Source organism: Marmota flaviventris, chromosome 8 (assembly GCF_047511675.1).
Source record: "Marmota flaviventris isolate mMarFla1 chromosome 8, mMarFla1.hap1, whole genome shotgun sequence".
NCBI lineage: Eukaryota > Metazoa > Chordata > Mammalia > Rodentia > Sciuridae > Marmota > Marmota flaviventris.
In genome coordinates this window covers 120,695,519-120,717,131 of record NC_092505.1, presented here as the reverse complement: position 1 = coordinate 120,717,131, position 21,613 = coordinate 120,695,519, and the positions used below count along the sequence as shown (strand labels likewise).

General features: G+C 33.5%; 1 protein-coding gene across 1 annotated transcript in view; it reads right to left on the bottom strand.

The window, feature by feature from the left end:
• The window catches only part of Xrn1 (5'-3' exoribonuclease 1), a 116,479-nt gene that overhangs the window by 86,741 nt on the left and 8,125 nt on the right, over positions 1–21,613 (bottom strand). The window contains exons 2-10 of the mRNA XM_027933726.2: positions 17,893–18,125; positions 14,297–14,394; positions 13,062–13,171; positions 12,855–12,965; positions 11,121–11,203; positions 8,708–8,795; positions 8,456–8,624; positions 7,433–7,500; positions 2,967–3,104 (exon numbers count right to left, since the gene is read on the bottom strand). Of these exons, the coding sequence (XP_027789527.1) occupies positions 2,967–3,104; positions 7,433–7,500; positions 8,456–8,624; positions 8,708–8,795; positions 11,121–11,203; positions 12,855–12,965; positions 13,062–13,171; positions 14,297–14,394; positions 17,893–18,125 (1,098 nt within the window). The remainder of the gene's footprint in view (positions 1–2,966; positions 3,105–7,432; positions 7,501–8,455; positions 8,625–8,707; positions 8,796–11,120; positions 11,204–12,854; positions 12,966–13,061; positions 13,172–14,296; positions 14,395–17,892; positions 18,126–21,613) is intronic.

The following is a 21,613-nucleotide window of genomic DNA, read 5'->3' as shown; positions in this document are numbered from 1 at the left end:
TACATTGCTGGTGGGACTGCAACTGGTGCAACCATTCTGGAAAGCAGTAGGGAGATTCCTTAGAAAACATGGAATGAAACCACTATTTGACCCAGTTATCCTACTCCTCAGCATATACCCAAAGGACTTAACATCAGCATACTACAGTGTCATAGCTACATCAATGTTTATAAACAGCTCAATTCACAATAGTTAAGCTATGGAACCAACCTAGGTGTGCTTGAACAGATGAATGGATAAAGAAAATATGGTATATATACTCAATGGAATATTAATCAGCCATAAGGAAGAATCAAATTATGGCATTTGCTGGTAAATGGATGGAACTAGAGAATATCATACTAAGTGAAATAAGCCAATCCCCCAAAACCAAAGTTTTCTCTCTGATAAGCAGATGCTAACACACAATAAGGGGTGGGAAGAGAAGAGTAGAAGTTTACTGGACTAGACAAAGGAGAATGCAGGGAAGGGAAGGGGGATGGGAATAGAAAAGTCAGTAGAATGAATTGAACATAACTGTCCTATGTTCATATATGAATACACAACCACTGTAACTCAACATCATGTATGACCACAAGAACTGCAAGTTATACTCCATGCATGTATAATATGTCAAAATATACTTCATTGTCATGTATATCTAAAAAGAACAAATTAAAAAATTTTTAAAAATTCTTAAAGAACTCTGTAAAAGCTTAAAAATAATAAGTAATGTATAAATGTTTTTGGTTATCAATTTCTAAAACTGTGTGTGTGTGTATTTCTAGGGATAGAACCTAGGGCCCTGTATATGCTAGGGAAGCACTCTACCAACTGAGCTACATCCCCAGCCCTAAAGCTATACATTTCTATCACGTAGAACTTAGAAGTCAGGTCATTCAAAGATAGATAAAGTGATTCTCATCAGTGTTAAAGAAGAATACACTTGCCAGGTACAGTGGTACACTCTTGTAATCCCAGTGACTAGGGAGGTTGAGGCAGGAGGATCACGAGTTCAAAGCCAGCCTTAGCAAAAAGTGAGGCACTAAGCAACTCAGTGAGACCTTGTCTCTAAATAAAATACAAAATAGGGCTGGGGATGTGGCTCAATGGCAGAGTGCCCAAGTTCAATCCCTGGTATGTACCCCCCACCCCCGCAAAAAAAGAATGAATTTAAATTATTCATATTCCAAGAATATACTTAAAGAGTATCTCGTTTACTTAGAACAAAGTATACAATCAACATCAAATCCTTGTATCATTTATCAATGTAAGTATTTTTATGTGTCCAAAATTTATGTTACTTTTAACATTCTATTCCTTTATAATTAAATTCAGTGGTTATAATATCTATTTTCTGTATCTCTGAATCCTGTCCTTTTTGTTTTCTTTTGTTTTTTGGTATTGTTCCAGGAATTGAACCCAGGGTTGCTTAATTCCTGTGCCACATCCCCCAGTTCTTTTTAAATTTTGAGGCAGCATTTTGAACTATGTTGCTTATAGCTCTCTAAGTTGTTGAAGCTGTGATCCTCTTGACTCAGCCCCCCAAGCCACTGGGATTACAGGCGTGTGCCACTGCACCCAGCTTGAATCCTATCATTCTACGACTCTATCTTCCACTTCTTTTTTTCTCTTCCATGCAATGCATTTGTTTTTCTATAACTCTTCCATCTATCCATCCTTCATATTCTGCTTCTGTTTTTCATCCATTGTGATCTCAATCCTTTCTCTCCTCTGTTTTTGGATTGCCTGTCAACTGCCAATGACTCCCATTATTAGTTCTTCCCATTTCCTTATCTTCATTTCGTTTTCTTCATCCAATTTATAGCCCCTACTGATTTCATGTGCTTAGGCTATTTCTGCCTGTGTCTCTAACGTTAGCCACATACATATGCCTAGAATATGGTCAAGTTTAAGGAATGAGTTGAGGCAAGGAAATCAGGGATTACTGACATGTTAGTTCTGTGCACACAGGTTCGCAAAGCATCGCAAAGCTTTTTATTAGGAGGAAAAAACGCACAGATGGAATGAAGACTGACCATTACCAAGTTCCACTAAGGAAGAGCTAAGTAATTAGAAAGACCATTCCAGGAAAAAACAGAATAATTGCCCCTCCTGGAACAAGACATATTAGATGTAAAACTACACAGAACCAGTATACTAAGGTGAGTGCAGGAAACTTTATCAAGATCCCATAACTATGGATAGGCTGAAGATAATTTCATAAGTTTTGTTTTCAAGACAACACAAAGACATTCTTTAGAATTTATTAGAGATGTTATGCAGGGCACTAGCATATTTTAAATAGTTTTATCATTTAATTATTAAGCAAATAACAGTTTATAAGATATTTTACCACTAATTACTCCTAACCTAGCCTATTAATGTAGTTTATATAAAAATCATTTAAAAAAATCAATCTAGTTGATGTCTCATGACATTAAATGCTATAAATGTGTACATTTAAAAACTAGTATGTTGCAAAGATGGTGGAATGAGATGGACATCATTGCCCTAGGTACATGTATGAGAATTGAAATGTCGTGCTCCATTTGTGTAAGATGAAATGAAATGCATTCTGCTATCATGTACAACCAAGTAGAACAACAACAACTACAAAAACAATTAGTATGTTGGTCTTTTGTTTTCAAATAACATGGTTTAAATGATTATTTTTAAAAGAAAAGTAATTTTCTAGACTCTTATATTAAGAAATGTTTTCCACACTTATTTATAGAATGAAAAAGTGAAGAAAAAACAACGTCCTTCTTCAAGGGTAAAAATAAATTACTGTTAAGGATCAGATCTAAATGAGAGAATCTAGTAGAGAAAAGAAACCAAAACAACTTTTAACTACCTATAGGAAAGAAGAAATGAAAATGAAATGAGGCAACTCCAAAATCATAGAAGGAAAATGAGAAATAAGGAGTATCAGTTTTATCTCACAGCTAAAAAAGTGAAAGAACACCTAACAAAAAAAAGGACACCTTTGGTTTTTTCTTTTCCTTATAGTTCTTGGCTTCTTCTGCTGCAACACCTGCTGCTTCGTTGAGGTACTTGTTACCAACTTTGCTTTCAAACCACTTTAGGTCCACAAAAACTTCACTGAAGTGCTCCCGATCAAACTGCACAAAAAATTTAAATCCATTTAAAAATGATTCAAGTACGTATCGAAGACAAACCAAACTTTACAGAACGACTATTTCTGGGACATAGGAAATTGGGAAATATTACTTTTTACACATATTACTTTTTTATACATATGGGGACCTCATTTTCCCTATGAAAATTAAACATAAAAAGAAAATAAAAACAGAATTTATAGGCCACAAAGAAATAAATACAAAAAACTAATATAATTCCTTGTATCTTATCAGCTCATAATGGTATGAAATTAGAAATTAACATGAAAATACCTTACAGAGACTATATAAACACAGTGAGATTGAACAACACACTTTTGAGTGATGAATGTGTCATAGAAGATATCAAGGGAGAAATTAAAAAATTCTTAGCCTCGAATGAGAATAGTGATACAATATATCAGAACCTCTGGGACATTACGAAGGCAGTTTTAAGAGGAAAGTTTAAAGCTATGAGTGTCTACATAAGAAAATTAGAAAGATCCCAAATAATCAACCTAAGGATGCAACTCAAGGCCCTTGATAAAGAACAACAAATGAATTCCAAAACCAGTAGAAGGAAGGTAATGATTAAAACAGAGCTGAAATCAATGAAATTGAAAACATAAAACAATACAAAGGATCAATGAAACAAAGCGTTGGTTCTTTGAGAAAATAAACAAGACATTTCTAGACAAATACTATCTGCTAAAACTGAATCAAGAAGACATAGAACACCTAAATAGACCAGTATTTTGTAATGAGATACAAGTAGTAATAAAAAGACTTCTAACAAAGAAAAGCCAAGATGAGACGGATTCTTTGATGAATTCCACCGAATCTTTAAAGAACTAATGCCCATACTCCTCAAGTTATTCCACAAAATAGAAAGGGATGGAAGACTTCCAAATTCATTTTATGAAGCCAGTATCATACTCATATCAAAACCAGATGAGGATATGTCAAGGAAAGAAAACTACAGACCAATCCTTTTTTTCTAAAAAAAATATATTTTTAGTTGTAGTTAGACACGATATCTTTATTTATTTTTATGTAGTGCTGAGAATGGAACCCAGTGCCTCACACGTGCAAGGCGGGCACTCTACTAATGAGCTACAGCCCCAGCCCCTAGACCAATTAACTCAGATTCAAAAATACTTAATCAGATATTAGCAAACTGTGTTCAACAACATAGTAAGAAGATTATACACCATGACCAAGTTGATCACTTGTTATTTCAACAGATTCATAAAAGATCTCTGACAAAATTCAGTGCTCATTCATGATTAAAAACACTGAAGAAACTAGGGATAAAAGGAAACTACTTCAACATCATAAAGGCTACATGTAAAAAACCCAAAGCAAACCTTATAGTAAATGGGGAAAAACTGAAAGCATTTCCTTTAAAATATAGAACAAGAAAAGAATGTCTGCTCACACTATTCCTTTTTAATATAATGCTAGAAATTCTAGCCAATGCAATTAGGCATGAGAAGGAAACAAGAGGTATAAAAAGAGGAAACGGGCTAGGGATGTGGCTCAAGTGGTAGCATGCTTGCCTAGCATGCATGAGGCACTGGGTTTGATTCTCAGCACCACATAAAAATAAAACAAAGATATTGTGTCCACCTAAAACTGAAAAATAAATATAAAAAAAATAATAAAATAAAAAAATAAAGGGCCGGGGGTTGTAGCTCAGTGGTTCAGCACTTGCCTTGCATGCGTGAGGCACTGGGTTCAATCCTCAGCACCACATACAAAAAATAAATAAATAAAATAAAGATATTGTGTCTATCTACAACTAAAAAAATATTTAAAAAATTAAAAAATAAAAAAAAGAAGAAAGAAAAAAAGTCAAATTATCACTTTTGCACATGATATGATCCTATACCTAGAAGATCCAAAGAACTCTAACAAAAGACTGCTAGAGCTACTAAACAAACATGACAAACAGTAGGTTACAAAATCAACATACAAAAATCAATAGCTTCCTTATATACCAACAATGAATCTCTGAGAAGGAAATCAGGAAAATAATTCCATTCATAATAGTCCCCAAATAGGGGGACTAGGAACAAATCTAACCAAGGGGGTGAAAGACCTCTACAATGAAAACTATAGAACACTGTAGAAAGAAATTGAAGAGTTCAAAAGATGGAAAAACCTCCCATGTTTGTGGATAGGCAGAATTAATATTGTTATAATGGCCATACTACCAAAGCAAATATAGATTCAATGCAATTCCCATCAAAATACCAATGACATTCTTCACAGAACTAGAAAAAAATAGTCCTAAAATTCATTTGGAAGACTAAAAGACCCAGAATAGGAAAAACAATTCTGGGCCAAAAAAGCAATGCTGAAGGCATCACAATAGCAGACTTCAAATCATACTACAGGACTATAGTAACAAAAACTGCATGGTATTGCCATAAAGACAATGGTACAGAATAGAAGACACAGAGACAAAAACCATACATCTACAGTCATCTGATCTTTGACAATGGTGCCGAAAAATACACTAGAGAAAACACAGCTTTTTAAACAAATGGTGCTGGAAAAACTGGTTATCCATACGTAGAAGAATGAAACTATAGATCTTGATCTCTCGCCCAGCACAAAAATCAATCCAAAATGGATCAAAGACTTAGGACTTAGATGAGAAACTATACAACTGCTAGAAAAAACAGGGTCAACACTCCAGTACATAGGCACAGGCAACGACTTTCTCAATAAGAACCCTAAAGCTCAGGAAATAATGCCAAAAAGATGGGATGGCATCAAATTAAAAAGCTTCTGCACAGCAAAGGAAACAATTAGGAATGTGAAGAGAGAGCCTACAGAATGGGAGAAAATCTTTGTTAGCTATTCTTTGGACAGAGGATAAATATCTAGGATATACAAAGAACTCAAAAAAAAACTTTATGCTAGAAAAATCAAGTAACCTTATTAATAAATGAGTGAACAAATTAAATAGATACTTCTCAAAAGAAGAAATACAAATGTCTAAGAAATATATGAAAAAATGTTCAACATCATTAGCAAGTAGGGAAATGCAAATCCAAACTACACTGAGATTTCATTTCAGACTAATCAGAATGGCAGTCGTTAAGAATACAAATAAGAACAAATGCTAAAGAAGATGTGGAGTGTGGAACTGTAAATTAGTACAACTACTATGGAAATCAGTATGAAGGTTCCTCAAAAGGTTAGGACCACCATATGACCCAGCTATACCACTTCTCATTATTTACCCTGAAGAATTAAAGTCATCATACAACAGTGATACATGTATATCCATGTTTATAGCAGCACAATTCACAATGGCCAAGATGCCTAGATGCCCATCAACGGATAAAAAGAAAATGTGATATATATAATGTAGTTTTATTCAGCCATAAATAAAAACAAAATTATGTCACTTGCAGGAAAACAGACGGAACTAGAAACCATTATGTTAAGCAAAACAAGTCAAACTCTCAGAGGTTAAGGGTCCTATGTTTTCTTTCCTATGTGCGTGCTAAAGAGGAAAAGGAAAACAAAGATGGAGTTGAATCTCATAAAAATGAAAAGGAGATTAGTAGAGAAAAGAAATCAAGGGGTAGAAAGTGGGGAGAGCGAGGGAAAAAAAATGCTAGGATGTGATAATGGCCAAATTATACTGTTATATTAAAATATATTTGTTATTATAAATATATAACAATAAATCCCATCAGTATGTACAGTTAAAATGCACCAATAAAAAATATGAGGGGAAGGAACAGAATTTAGGTGAAAGTGTAATTAGCACCTGGGAGATAAGTATAAAAGTTTTTTTTCCTGCTATTGTTTAGTTGGTTACTGTTATGTTTTGGACATGAGATGTATCCCAAAAGCTCCTGTGTGAGATAATGCAAGATTTAGAGAAATGACTGGGTTATGACAGCCTTAACCCAATCAGTGAATCAATTTCCTGATGGGATTAACTGAGTGGTGGTTGAAGATAGGTAGGGTGTAGCTGGAGAAGGTGGGGCATTAGGAGCGTGTCTTTGGGGTACATATTTTGTATCTGGTGGATGAAGTCTCTCTTGCTGTCTGATCATCATATGAGCTGCTTCCCTCTACCACATTCTTCTGCCATGATGTTCAGCTTCACCTCGAGCCCCAAGGAATGGTGCATGCTGCCTATGGGTTGAGACCTCTAAAACTGTGAGCCCCCATATAAACTTTTCCTGAGTCTATATTGTTCTGGTCAGGTCTTTTAGTCACATCGGCCAAAAGGCTGACTAAAACAGTTACTAACCATTTATAGCTACACTGGGACAGGAAAACAAAAATGTATAGTTACTTACATCTGATAGTTTCACAAGGTATTTCTCAAATCGAGGTAAGTTGAGATGTCCACTTTCATTAATATAACCTAAAAAGAAAAAAATCCAAATTTGTACTAAAAACTGACACGTTTTTCCAACAATTCTACAAAATTCTTTCCACAAGCTGTTAAATGTCAATATTCTACTAATCAGGAAAAAACACTGTTGGGCTATATATAAAGCAGCCCTAGTTTCTTTGAGCTTTATATTCCTATAATATACAATATGTTTGTTTAGAAGCAAAAAAAAACAGGTTCACATGATAATCATCCTTCTATATTTCCAACCACACCTGGCAACAATTAAACTGTTCTAGAATCTATCCAGATCATTTCAATTTGATATGTCAGCTTGGGGAAAAAACTAATGTTGTGTTACTCTGTTGTATGTTTTATTCAGCATCACTATTGTCTCCATATTTCACTTTAACTGAAAAAATATTTCCTTCATATTAAATACTCTGATGCATATCTATTTAGAAAAACTGAATTTCAGCTAGGTGCAGTGGTGCATGTCTGTAATTCCAGTGGCTTGGGAGGCTGAGACAGGAGGAGGATCGCGGGTTCAAAGCAACTCAGTGAGACCCTGTCTCTAAATAAAATACAAAACAGGGCTGGGGATGTGGCTCAGTGGTTGAGTTGCCCCTGAGTTCAATCCCCAATACCTGCCTCAAAAAAAAAAACTGAATTCTACATTTAAATACTAAAGGAGTTAAGCGAAACCAACAAGTTCCCTTGGCTTTCTCAGGAAACTAAAATTAAATTAAAATCGAAAAATTTAAATTATATTTTCTTAGGAAATTTTTATATTAGAGTTATTGTGAGGTATCAATAACTCTGATCACTTTCTTTCCTTGGGAATCATTGAAAATGACAACCTCATTGCTTGTAACCTTAGGCTTTAGTTTAGTTGGGCATGCAATTATTTAATGAATGAGTGACATTTTTAGGGTAAGACACTGCTAAATTAAAGTAGCCTCAAATGAATATTAAATTTTCTTACCCCCAAGTTCTGGAAGGATGGTAATATATGTTCCATAAAGAAGAGGCAGTGCATCATGATTAATATGTAAATGAGGTAGATGAGGGATAAAATCATTGCCAACCAGAAATCCCATCAAAATCCAATCATCTATAATTCTTTCAATATCATATTTAAATGTGATCTTTGCCTAAGGTAAAATGGAAAACAAAGTGAAACCCTGTACAGATTTCTGCATACAAAACCTTGGCCCATGGCTATGTTAATACTTACTTTTAACACTGAAAACTCATAGTCAATATATTCTCTCATTAAAGACAAGTGTAAAAGGTGAAATGTGGTTTCTTCTGGTGCACACACCCTGTAATCAATCAGAGGATCAAAACAGAGTAAATTACATTTTAAGCTCTAAGTTGAAAAATGTAGCAAACCTTAAATCATAATTACCATTAGAAGACAGTTAAGTCTTGTAATTAAAGCATATAATTTATGTAAAAGTAAAAATAATGTAACATGGTAAAGTTAAAAATAATTGGCTTATATTATGCCTTTTGTAGAAGGAATCTCAGCATTCAGAAGTCTCAAGTAATATATAATAAAACTAAGAAACCAGTGACCTGGCTCATTTAAGGTTAGCCATTAAGAGAAAGCATATGAATACATATTTTTACATCTCTTTTAGTGTAGTCCAAGGCACAAGGTGAGGCAATATCTTTCTTTCTTTCTCTTATCTGAATTGGTAAAGGGTTCTATATTCCTGGTTATCAGCCTATAAACTGTATTTAACTATAAGTAAGACTATAAAGAAATGATAGCAAATTAAATAGCTCATATGCCATTCATTCATAAGCAAGATTTATCCCAAGAATTCAAGTATAGTTCAACATGAGAAAATTAGTTTAATACATCACTTTAATAGAATTAAGGGAGGGCTGGGGTTGTGGCTCAGTGGTAGAGCTCTCGCCTAGCACGTGCGAGGCCCTGGGTTTGATCCTCAGCACCACATAAAAATAAATAAGTGAAATAAAGGCACTGTGTCCAACTACAACTAAAAAATAAATATTTAAAAAAATAGAATGAAGGGGAAAAAAATCCTCATCATTTTTCAGAAAAGCATCTGACAGTATTCAATACTCTTCCACAATAAAAATATTCAGCAAGGGGCTGGGATTGTGGCTCAGTAACAGAGCTCTCGCCTAGCACGTGCAAGGTGCTGGGTTCGATCCTCAGCACCATATAAAAATAAGTAAATAAAATAAAGGTATTAAAAAGTATTCAGCAAACTAAGATATGAAAAGACTTTCCTTAGTATGATAAAGGGCATTTATGAAAACTCACAGTTAATTTTTTACTCTACGGTGAAAGAGTGAAAGATTTCCTCTTAAGATCAGGAACAAGAAAAGGATGGCTACCTTACCACAGCTATTCAAACTACTACTCAACACTTTTCTGGAAGTCCTAGCCAGAGCAATTAGGCAGGAAAAAGAAATAAAGGGAATTGAAATTGAAAAGAATGAACTAAAACTAAATCTATTTACTGATGGAATAATTCTCCACATAGAAAATTCCATAGAATACACACACAGACATACATACAAAATCTAGTAGGGCTAAAGAACTAATTTAGCATGTATGGAGGGTATGAGATCAGTACCCAAATATCAGCTATATTTCCATATACCATCAATGAACAATCTGAAAAGGAAATTAAGAAAATTATTCCATTTATAAAAATATTCCAAAGAATAAATACTTAAGAGTAAACATAACCAAAGAGTTAAGACTTGTACACTGAAAACTACAAAATGTTGAAAGAAATTAAAGGAGAGACAAGTGAATGGAAAGACATCTTAGGTTCATGGCTTAATACCAAGATGCTCAAAGAGATCTACAGACTCAATGCTATCCCTATCAGAATCACAAAGATGTTTCTCACAAAACCAGAAAAATCTATCCTAAAAATCATATGGAATTTCAGGAAACCCTGAGTAGATGGATAAAACACTCTTGAAAAGAATAAAGTTGGAGGTTGTACTCTTACTGATTTCCACTACAAAATTACATTAATCAAAACATGGGTACTGGCATAAAGATATATAGACCAATGTAGTATAATGGAAAGCCCAAGAAATAAGTCCTTGTTTACCATGGTAAAATGACTTTCAATTAGGGTCCAAGAGATTCAACAGAGAAGGACAGTCTTTCCAACAAATATTGCTAAGAAAATTGGAGAGCCACATGAAAAAGAATGGAGTTGGGCCTTTACTTTTGTCACATACAAAAATTAACTCAAATGTACTAAAGTCCTAAATGTAAAAGTTAAAACTATAAAACCCAGGGCTTAGGATGTAAATCAGTAGTATAGCTCTTGCCTAGCTTATGCAAGGCCCTGGGGTTCAAAACCCAGTGCTACGCAAAATCCAAACAACAGCAACAACAAACCTATAAAACTCTTAGAATAAAACATAGGAAATAATCTTTATAACATTGAATTTGGTGATGATTTCTTGATGTTACACTAAAAGCTCAGGCAACAAAAAGAAAAGATAAATTGGATTATATCGTAATTAAAAACTTTGGTGTATCAAAGGACACTATGAACAAAACAGATTACATACCTGTTAAGGGATTATAATCCAAGCTAAATTTCTGTTCTTTCTTACAACATGAATGCTATGTGATTTACCTTTGTGTTTTTTTGCCACCAAATCGAACTTCTTCTCTTAAAAGAGAAAAATGTGCCTCGTGACTTGTTAATCCAAGCATGATCTGTGGAAAAATGATTATGAAATGTTTCTCTTCTCCCATTTTTTCTAGTATTAGATTCACAAAGGCAATTAAATGAAAACATTTCTATATAGAGAATAAATAAACAATTACCATATTAACACACAAATATCAAAGTGTGATCAAGTTGTAGAATATGAACAGGATAGTTTAAGTGTACTTTTCTTTTTTTCTGGTGGTACTAGGGGATGGAACCCAAGACCTCACACATGCTAGACAAGTGTTCTACCACTTAGCTACATTTGCAACCCTTTAAATTTTTTTTTTTTTTTTTTTTTTTTTTGGGGGGGGGGGGAGTCCTGTGAAATTGCTCAGTCTGGCTTTGAATTTGAGATCCTCCTGCTTCAGCCTCCAAAGCAGCTGGGATTACATGCCTGTACCACTGTACCACTGTGCTCAACAAAGTAAATGTATTTTTCCAGGAAAAACATTTTCCCCTTAAGAGTCCTATGACCTTTATAACTGCCACTCTGTCCTTTCTCACTCCTTTTCCCTACAACCTTCTCTTGGTTTTCACACATTTCTACTTGCCATGAGAAAATGGGTTAGAATTTAGAGGCAGCAGCTTTTTAATGATAAAACGTAGGGCTCTTTTGGAGGTCAAGATATTTCTAGCATGTAAAAAATACAGAAAAAATGGAAAAGGGCACCTTCAACTAATTTTATTTTACAGTATTACAGTTTCCAAAGTAAGTAAAAAGCTAGTGAGATATATCAAGCAATTGCAATGTATATTATTTATTTCAATACTGATTCAAACAATAACACAAAAGAAACACTATGCAATTAAGGAGATAAGAATACTAATTGGTTATTTATATATTAAACAATGATGTTATTTTTTGTTTTATGTGGGATAATGGCAATGCAGTTAAGTACTTTTAAAAAAACCAACCTTCCCTTTTAGAGAACCATTATGAAAATATGTATAGATTAAATGATATAAATATCTGGGATTTGCTTCAATAATCCAGAATGGTAGGAGAAAGAGCAGACAGATGAGATGGTTAAGGATAGGAGTTAAAAATTAATATTAAAGGTAGATGAAGGACACGAGGAAGTTCATTATGCTACTTTGGCTATTTTTGTTTAATTTTAAAACTTCCATAATAAAAAGTTAAACAAAAAAAGGCTAGTAAAAGTATTGGGGGTAGAGGGCTGGGGTTGTAGCTTAGTGGTAGAGCATACCTAGCACATGTGAGGCACTGGGTTTGATCTTCAGCACCACATAAAAATAAAAAAATCTTTAAAAAAGGTATTGTGTTCATCTACAACTAAAAAAAAGAAAGTATCTGGGGCATAAAATTTGCCACATCAGGAGGTATTAAAAGTCACAGAACCTTGAAGAGGTTCCATGAGAGGTTCCCCTTTCTATAACTTCACTATTTATACTACTAGGGTCAGTAGGTCTGTAGACTAACTATAGAGAACATAATATGTTCCTTCCCCCCATCAAAAATAAATAAATAAATAATTTTCCAACTGTTTTAGAACTTTGGTAAAGGCAAAAGTAGGAATCATTGTTTTTTGTATTTATTAACAAAGCCAATAAGATTCCTATATAAAACTGAGTCTCTTAGATATTTACCTACAATGACATAATCTTATAATAACAATAAAATATTATACCTACCAAGTCAGCATCTAAACCATAAAGACAGTGTCTGGTGTTTGGATCATGATCTGGTTTTGCTTTCTCGGATCTGATAAATTCCATGATTTTATGCTCTCCTTCTCCGGGTGTCTAAATACAATGTTTTTAAAAAGTGTGGTAATATGTTATGGTTGAGAATATTACATAAACTTTAAAAATTTATTTTAAATAAAAAAAGATGGTAACCTCATGGCCTGAGAAGTAGATGGTAACTCCTTGCCATGACTTGTCTGTGGAAATTTTCATATTTACAAAATATTTCAGATGTTCATGTAACCTAGCCATGAATTCTGTCCCTATAAATAAAAAGTTTAAAAAGATTAATCTGAGAAAGACATGAAAACAGTGAATTCCCAGTGACAACATATAATTAGATTTGGATGTCCAGGAAATAGCTAGGTACAGGATCTTTGAAGGTTAAAAGCCTCCTTCTTTATCCTGAAAGAACAAAATGTTGTATCATTCTCTCGCAAATAATCACAGCTGCTTCACATCTTGCTAGTCACCAAAATGACTTCAATGTCACAAAGGGGAAGTCAAGAAATTTTAACTACTAAGGAATACGCTTTGTGTATTTTTACACAAATGCAGAGTTTGCACGCTAATGAACTTCAACTTTCTACTTCTTTTGTTAAATTCTGAAGTATTTTTGTAAGGCATGCAGTTTCAACTATATTGCCAAAAATAATAGTAACAAAATATTATCACTATTATTAATCTGAAAAATCATTAATCTGGAAAATTAGTCTACAATGATTATAGTTTAGGAAAAGCCCAGTTGATCGATACTCAAAGGCAATATAGTTGTACACTATAATCAGGATAAAACTAGTAATGTGCATCTGACACATTTAACCAAAGAGAAAATTACTATTCATAAGGAAGTTAGATTTTTTAAGATTTATGTTCAAACACAAAGCTCCTAAGAATATAAGTATGCTACTGAATGTAAAATTAAGTTAAACATATTACTGATAGATTTATTTTCCTTAAAGTCACAGAAATCTTATTTGCTTTTGAGAGGTAGAGTAGTAAACTCTCTGGATTAGGAAAATGAGTGTCTCATCCTGGAATCATAAGGCAGCAACATGAACTTGATAAGTTACAACTTCACTGACGATTTAATACCAATAAATGGCAGAATCAGGACTGAAGGATTTTATGTTTCTTCTAGATTTAGAATTCTGTTTACATGTGGAAGTCCTGCCCATATCCGCTTTTTTTAACATCTGAAAATTCCTAGAGAGGGTCTCTATAGGAGCACTTATGACCAAATCATCTCATGAATAGACACAAGTGGGAAAATATAGCAAATGGAACCTTAAGACCAAAATAAGTCTGGAAAATAAAAATACACTCGAAAAAATAAATTTTCTATTTACATTTTAATTCATTCAGAATTTTTCTCTCAGTGAATTTACCTGGTGTAATACAGTTGGAATCAAACCTGGCCTCTGTAGGAAGAGTTTCTCCCTTTTCTATTGCCTTTTTTATTTTGTCTTCTGCCTCCTTGGCTGACCTTAAAGGTTAAGGGAAAAGAGCATCTTAAACTTGCTGAAAAGAAGTAAAGATCTTTATACAAATTGTTATTTAGGTGCTTTTAAAAATCAAAATACAAATTCATCAATTTTAAGGTTCAAAAAATACAAGTTTTGAAATAGTTATAACTGATAAATATGAGCCTCAATTCTTTTAATGTAAAGAATTGAGTTTTTCACATAAGGACTACAGAAGTTGGATACTAAACCAGCAAAACAGACAGAAATTTAAAAATACTTATGAAGTAATTTTTATCACAAATATACTGCAAATTCATTCTAGAAATGACTTAAAGCACTGCACAGCTTTAAACATTCCTTATATACACATTTAAGAATATCATTTAATGATCTTAATCATTTTATGATCTTAAATGTCATCAATGATCTCTGAGAATATTACATAAGCAATTATAAAAAAATTCTCACATATCTTTGTATTTCTTCCTAAAAATATTTAAAATAAAAGTCTAGGGGCTGGGGTTATGGCTCAGTGGTAGATCGCTTGCCTAGCATGTGTGAGGTACTGGGTTCAAGTCTCAGCACCACATATAAATAAATAAAGATCCATCGACAACTAAAATAAATAAATAAATAAAAAGAAAGTCTAAGAGTATTAATGACATCAGTTGCCAAAGTTATCTCATTTTTTAAGGTAACACAATTTGCTAGAAACAAAATGAGCTTTGGAGTCAGAACTGGATTTGAACACAGATGCCCCAATTCCTATCTGGTTTCCCCTCTAACCTTTTTGCAGCACATCAGAATGCCACATGGCATACAAGTTAAGAAGCTCTGCCTCGGGCATACTTTCTACAGAATTGCTACTAATTCTATCTACTATGCTCTGAATTCTGTTTTCATGAACAAATTCTTCCTCCTATTTAATCTCTCTCTTGCCAACCTCAATATAACAAAAACTCAAATAACACTAACTCATTTGTAACCTCTGCAGTGTATTCTTTCCTCTTTTCTCCTCTTCTACTTTAAATGAACAAATGACTATTCAATGCAACTATGTGGCAAAGTCTTGGGATATAACAAAAGAGAAATGACTCCAGGTCTCAGATATTATACTCTAATGGGGAGACAGAAAATTACATAGCCATATGTTTAATTTGAATGCAATATGGAAAATATTTGGGATAAGGACAAGGTAAGACTATTAGGCAGCCAAGTACATGGTACTGACATTCACTGAAACAGGAAACAAAAGGAGGGCAGTTTTGAGAGAAAGGTGAGTTCAGTGTTGAACATGTTAAGCCTCAAGGGTAGCAAGCATTTGGATAAAAAGGAACTTGGGAGAGAACCACCAGAAAGATAAATTTGGGAGTCATTAGGATAGACAGAGTAATTAAAGCCACAAGTGGATCACTCAGGGCCCAGGAGAGAACCGTTAGAAATATTAACAATTTACGAAAATCATGGCTGGGGTTGTGGGTCAGTGATAAAATGCTTGCCTAGCACATGTGAGGCATTGGGTCCAATTCTCAGCACCACATAAAGAAAGAAAGAAAAAGAAAGGTATTGTGTCCATCTCCATTTTAAAAAGATATATTTTTTAAAAAAAGAAAATCAGGAAGGAAAAGAGACTACGAATGTATAGACAAAGAAATAATATGGTTTTAAGAAGGCCAAGGAATGAGAGAAGTTCAAAAAGAATGATCAGCACTGTTAAGTGCTATGGACAAATAAAGAAAGAATTATTCTTTGTGTCTGGCCATAATCATGTGATCTTATAATGAAATTTTAGGGGAATAAAAGTCAGAAGAAAAGATTTAGGAATAACACATGTAGAATTATACATTATGAATGGAGAAAACAATCACTGAAGGAATGACAGTTGATTGGGGATTTCTGGGAAACATGAAATACTTAATACCAGCAGAGTATTTAGGAAAGGTTATGGTGGTTATAGTGGATTGGCCCTTAGCCTCCATTCTATTCTCCTCCTTCTAATATTAGAGTGGTTGCAAAGCTTAAATAAATAAATAAAACTCAAGCTTCCCTGCAGTTAGGTTTTTGGATATGACTTGATTTTTGACAATGAGATGCCTCCATAAAAGGTTTGGAAGTGCAGTGATACCTACCAACAGTTGAGGCACAGTGGCCATAGGGGATGTGTGCATTTCAGCAATGGTAGAGGAGATTCCAGTACTGAATAGGTTTGTGGTGATGAGACGGAAGGAGTAGCGCATCTGTGTTTTCAATAAAAGCACCGGGGTTGTGGAGCTAATAAATGCTGTGGTGGCCTCCTGATTGCTAAATTATAATGACAGTGATATATCCTTGGAGCTAATAGTTTTGGTGGTAGCTTAATCTCTGGATCACATCAAAGGGAATAAGTTTCTGGAGATACCCATTCATGTATCTTTCTGCTTAAGTTAGTCTGAATGTTTCCTATTATCTTCAAGTGAACCCCGACCAATGCAATGGGTTTATATAATCCTTCCTTAATATCAGATTTTCTAGGCTAGTGGCTCACAAAAACTAGTTTAATAAATACCAGGGGAGTCTAGTTAAAATGGTTTCCAGGAGTTTCCCAACTCCTAGAGTCAGATTAATAAGTCTTGAGTGGTACTTGAGAATCTCAATTTTGGTATTAGAAGGATCTTTCCTTCAAGGATCTCACAGTCTTTCTAAGACTTCCAAGTATCTTTTTACTTTTGATATTAAATCCGTATTTTTTGTCATTCTTTTATTCTTACTGGAAGCCTTATCCAGGGCACTCTCCCACCTTCTTTGATGACTTCCACATCTGATGCACAGGTGCTCTTTCCACTCTTTAAGCTGTCATTATGATTAAAGGATTCATTATGCTAGTGATCCATCCAAGTCTCTTGATTCAGGGTTCCTCGCCTTGGGTTGTGACAACCTTCTTACTTTTACTTCTGTTATTCATAAACAGGGACATAGCTTGATCTCATTGTTACTTAGAAATATTTTACATGTCCAGGAATTTGCCTTTAAGATCCTCTTTATGTTTTTAATCTCTTCTCATCCTTTACTTCTATACAGTGGTGCTGATAATATCCTAAGTATTCTAATTCAACTCTCTTCCCACAGTCCATCATCACCTTCTGATCTCACTTGTCTTTCTGCTCCATTAAGTTCCATACTCATTCAAAGTCAGCATTTATCTCAGGGTCTGGTTATTTAATAAATGTTACTTTAAATGTCAATAATGTTCTTATGACAACAGTCTCTCGGTTCACTCTAGTTAACAACTCAGAGTAAACCAGTATAACAACTTTGTTTTACAACTATTATTTTCAAATTATCAAAAAGAAGTTTGAAAACCTTGTGATGGAGAACAACTGAGCAACTATATAAAATCCAACATACACTTTGTGAAATGATACCTCATTTGAATTTCTAGCTCATTATCATGAGATAGTCCATTTGTGGGGGAATTTAAGCAAAAATAAACATGATTAGAAGATATGTTGTTTTACGTCAATTATTTTTGAACATTTTACCTAAAACGCCTCCCACGCTGCTGGTTCATTTTTGCTCGAGGAGCCACACCATCAACAGCCATGAAGAACACTTTCCTAGGTTTAATAATGCGAAACAACACTTCCAAGTAGTGAAAAATGTCAGTAAAGATTTTATCATCTGAAATTCTGAAGTGAACATCATCATCATTAGGATGGGAGCACTGATGAATAATTCCATTCATATCCAGGTACAAGTTATCAAATTCAGGAATCTAAAAAAAAGAAATATACTTATTATACTCATTAATTAGAATCAACCACAGATATGTTGGCATTTGGGAAAAGTGATTATCAGCAGGGTGCAGTGGTGTACACCTATGATCCCAGCAACTTGGGAGCCTTAGGCAGGAAAATTGCAAGTTCAAAGCCAGCCTCATCAAATTAGCATGGCCCTAAGCAACTTAGTGAGGCCCTGTGTCAAATAAAAAAGAAAAAAAGTAATTATCAATGATAAAAAACAAAATATAAAAAAGTGGCTAAACAATCACAGTTGAACAAAGAAAGCAAGGAAAAATCAAACAGGAAGAATTAGTAATATTGAGACATATGATTAAGAAGTGTACCAAAGACTTGATCAAATTTGCTGTCAGGCAATTATCTACTTATTAAAAATAAGATATCTCAGGAAAACACCAAATGCAGTGCTTGGATCATTTGGTACTCAAAATATTAATTTCTTTCCTTTTTTCTACATATTAACTTCTCAGATCCTTGGTTTCCTTTGTAAATGGGTAACATTTACATCAAACAGTTGAATAACAGAAGTAAAAGTAAGAAGGTTGTCACAACCCAATATAAGGTTATTGAAAAGTTTAGCAAATGATTTAAAGCCTAAATGGATATTTGGTTTTACTAAAACAAAGCCACTTGATTTGGTTACATTTTAAAAATATTAAATCATGCCAAGAAATTTAGGAAACCTGAAGAACTCATTTCTTATTTGTGATACATGGATTAAATGATTTCTAAACTTTGACCAAGAGTCATCTGCCTTCATAAAAAGACCTTAACAGTTCTGGTTCTTGTTTATTTTTTTCTCTACTTAAATGTTTCTGAGCAAGTAAAGGAACACCACTGAAACAAAAATACACTAACAGGGAACTGAAATTGGTGCAACTAAACAGTTATCATATTTAGCATAATCAAAGAATTTTAGCCAAGTGCTTGGGAGGTGGAGGCAGGAGGATTAGCAAGACCTTGCCTCAAAATAAAAAAAAGCTGGGGATCTAGCTCAGTAGTAGGGCATGCCTGGGTTCAATTCCCAGTAAGAAAAAAAAATTAGACCTACTTTACATATTAATTAAATAAAATATGGACAATCTTATATAAATCCAATGAAAACCACTTCTGAAAGTGTAATTCAGTAATCTGAGTTTTAAAACAGGTAAGGACACATACTTCTATTACTGACAAAATAGCACACCTTTAAGTTTTAAGGGTGAAAACTTTTGGCTCTTGAAACAATGAATGCTGTAAAAACATTTATAGAAAACTAAGCATCATGTAAAATTTTATGTGTGTTCTTAATGAGTAACAAATAGGTTCAACTGAAATAATAGTTGTGATCATAAGATTTTTAACATGTGTTCAAGATTTACTAATTGTTTGAAATCTGAAAATCTCAATCAAAATCTCAATGTAATTTTGGGGTGGTACTGTAAAAATGATTCCTAACTTTCCTAGGAGAATAACTATGCAACATAAGCCAGGAAGAGAATTAAAAACAAGAGTAATGAAGGAAAATTTGCTGTCAACAAATTGAAAGTAATAAAACAATCTGAAGCAAATAAGTTTGAAATAGAGTGGGTATATATGGAAATTTAGTATGTAAGAGGCATTTCAAATCAGCCAAAGAAAGGAATGGTGTCATATCTAACTATATGGAAACAAAACTGCATCTCAACTTATAAGAAAATTCTAGAGGAGCCAGGCACAGTGGCACATGACTGTAGTCCCAGCTACTTGGGAGGCTGAGGTAGGACTATTACTTGTGCCCCAGAGTTCTAGGCCAGCCTGGGCAACATAGCAAGACCCAGTCCCCACCTCCCCCTACTAACCACCATCAAAATGCAGAAGGATTAAAAATTTCATTGTGAAAAATATAACTTAAAAAAAGAAAAAAGTGCTGGGCATGATGATACATGCCTATAATCCCAGCAACTTGGGAGTCTGAGGCAGGAAGATCAAAATTCAAAGCCAGTCTCAGCAACTTAGCAAGGCCCTAAGCAACTTAATGAGACCCTGTCTTAAAAGAATAAAATTTAAAAAAAAAAAGGGGGGGGGGGTGTTTGAGAATGTGACTAAGTGGCTAAGCACTCCTGGGTTCAATCCCCAGTACCAAACCAACCAACAAACAAAAAACAACATATACACAGTACACACAAAAATATTTTGACAATATTAGGGTAGAAAAGCCCCCAAACATAAAGTAAATAAATAGTGAATTAGCTATCTAAAAATTTATTGTTGTAAATCTAAAAGGTCAAAAAAGTACCAAATTCAATTAAAAATGACAAAACAGAGAAAATATTTTGCAAATGAGGACAGTCAATATTCCTAAGATATAAAAAATTCTTAAAACGAAGAAAAAGAGCAAATTTTACAAGTATCCATAAAAACCTGAAAACAATTAAAAAAAGAAACACAAAACTCTAATGAGCCTAAGAAAAGATGTTCGTCCAAAAGTTTTGAAGTATAATGGTGTAACATTTTCTCCACATATTAGTAAAACTGAACAGACTGATATTGCCCAATATTTACAAAGCTTTGGGGAAATGCAGTTCCACAGGTTATTAAAAGTAATAGCTGACAGTAACTGTGGACTTACTATGTGCTAAACATTAGGTTAACTATTTACATTAATTCTCTTAATTATTTATAACAACCTTAAAAATAAATATTTATTATCTCCATTTTAGAAAAGAAAGTCACAGTCCTAGGAAAGAGAAATGGAATCTATATCCAATCGTTTGAAATGGGAATAATAAATTGAAATAACTAATTTGAAAGTATGTATCGATATTTGAAAACATGTATATCTTTAACTGAGGAGTTGTATGAATGTAAATTTATCCTGAGAATCATCAGAAATGACTAATTTATGAATATGTGAATATAAAAATATCCATGGCAGGTCTGTTCAGAAAAAATTAAAAAAAAAAAAAAAGAAAAACAATCTAAATGACTAATAATAGAAAACTGATGACAGTATACAGTGGAATATTACATATCAATTAAAAATTATGATAGAGATTTATATTTATTATGGAAAAATGTCTACAAACATAAGGCCAGAGACAAAAGTAGGACAGAAAAAAAGCAAATAGGATAATTATAGAAAATATTTATTTATATGTGTTTCTGCATAGAAAACATAGGAAGTATATAGAAACAACATTACTAGTTCTACATGAAGAAATTTCAGTTGCTTTTTACTTTCCTCTAGACTAATGTTTTAAAAATTCTCTTAGGTTTCGGATTAGTAAAACACAAAATGAATAAGCAACCATTGGCCAACTTGACAAAGTGAGAAAAAAATAAATGAGAGCCAGAATAATGAAAGTGTTTTTATAAAAGTAGATGCCTGTTAGTCAAAGTTTGGAAGTAATTTAATAAATAAATCACAAACAGGAAATCAGTTTAAAGTTTCCTAAATTTGTTGACATAATCTAAGATTCTAAAAATTAAATTATGCTGGGCG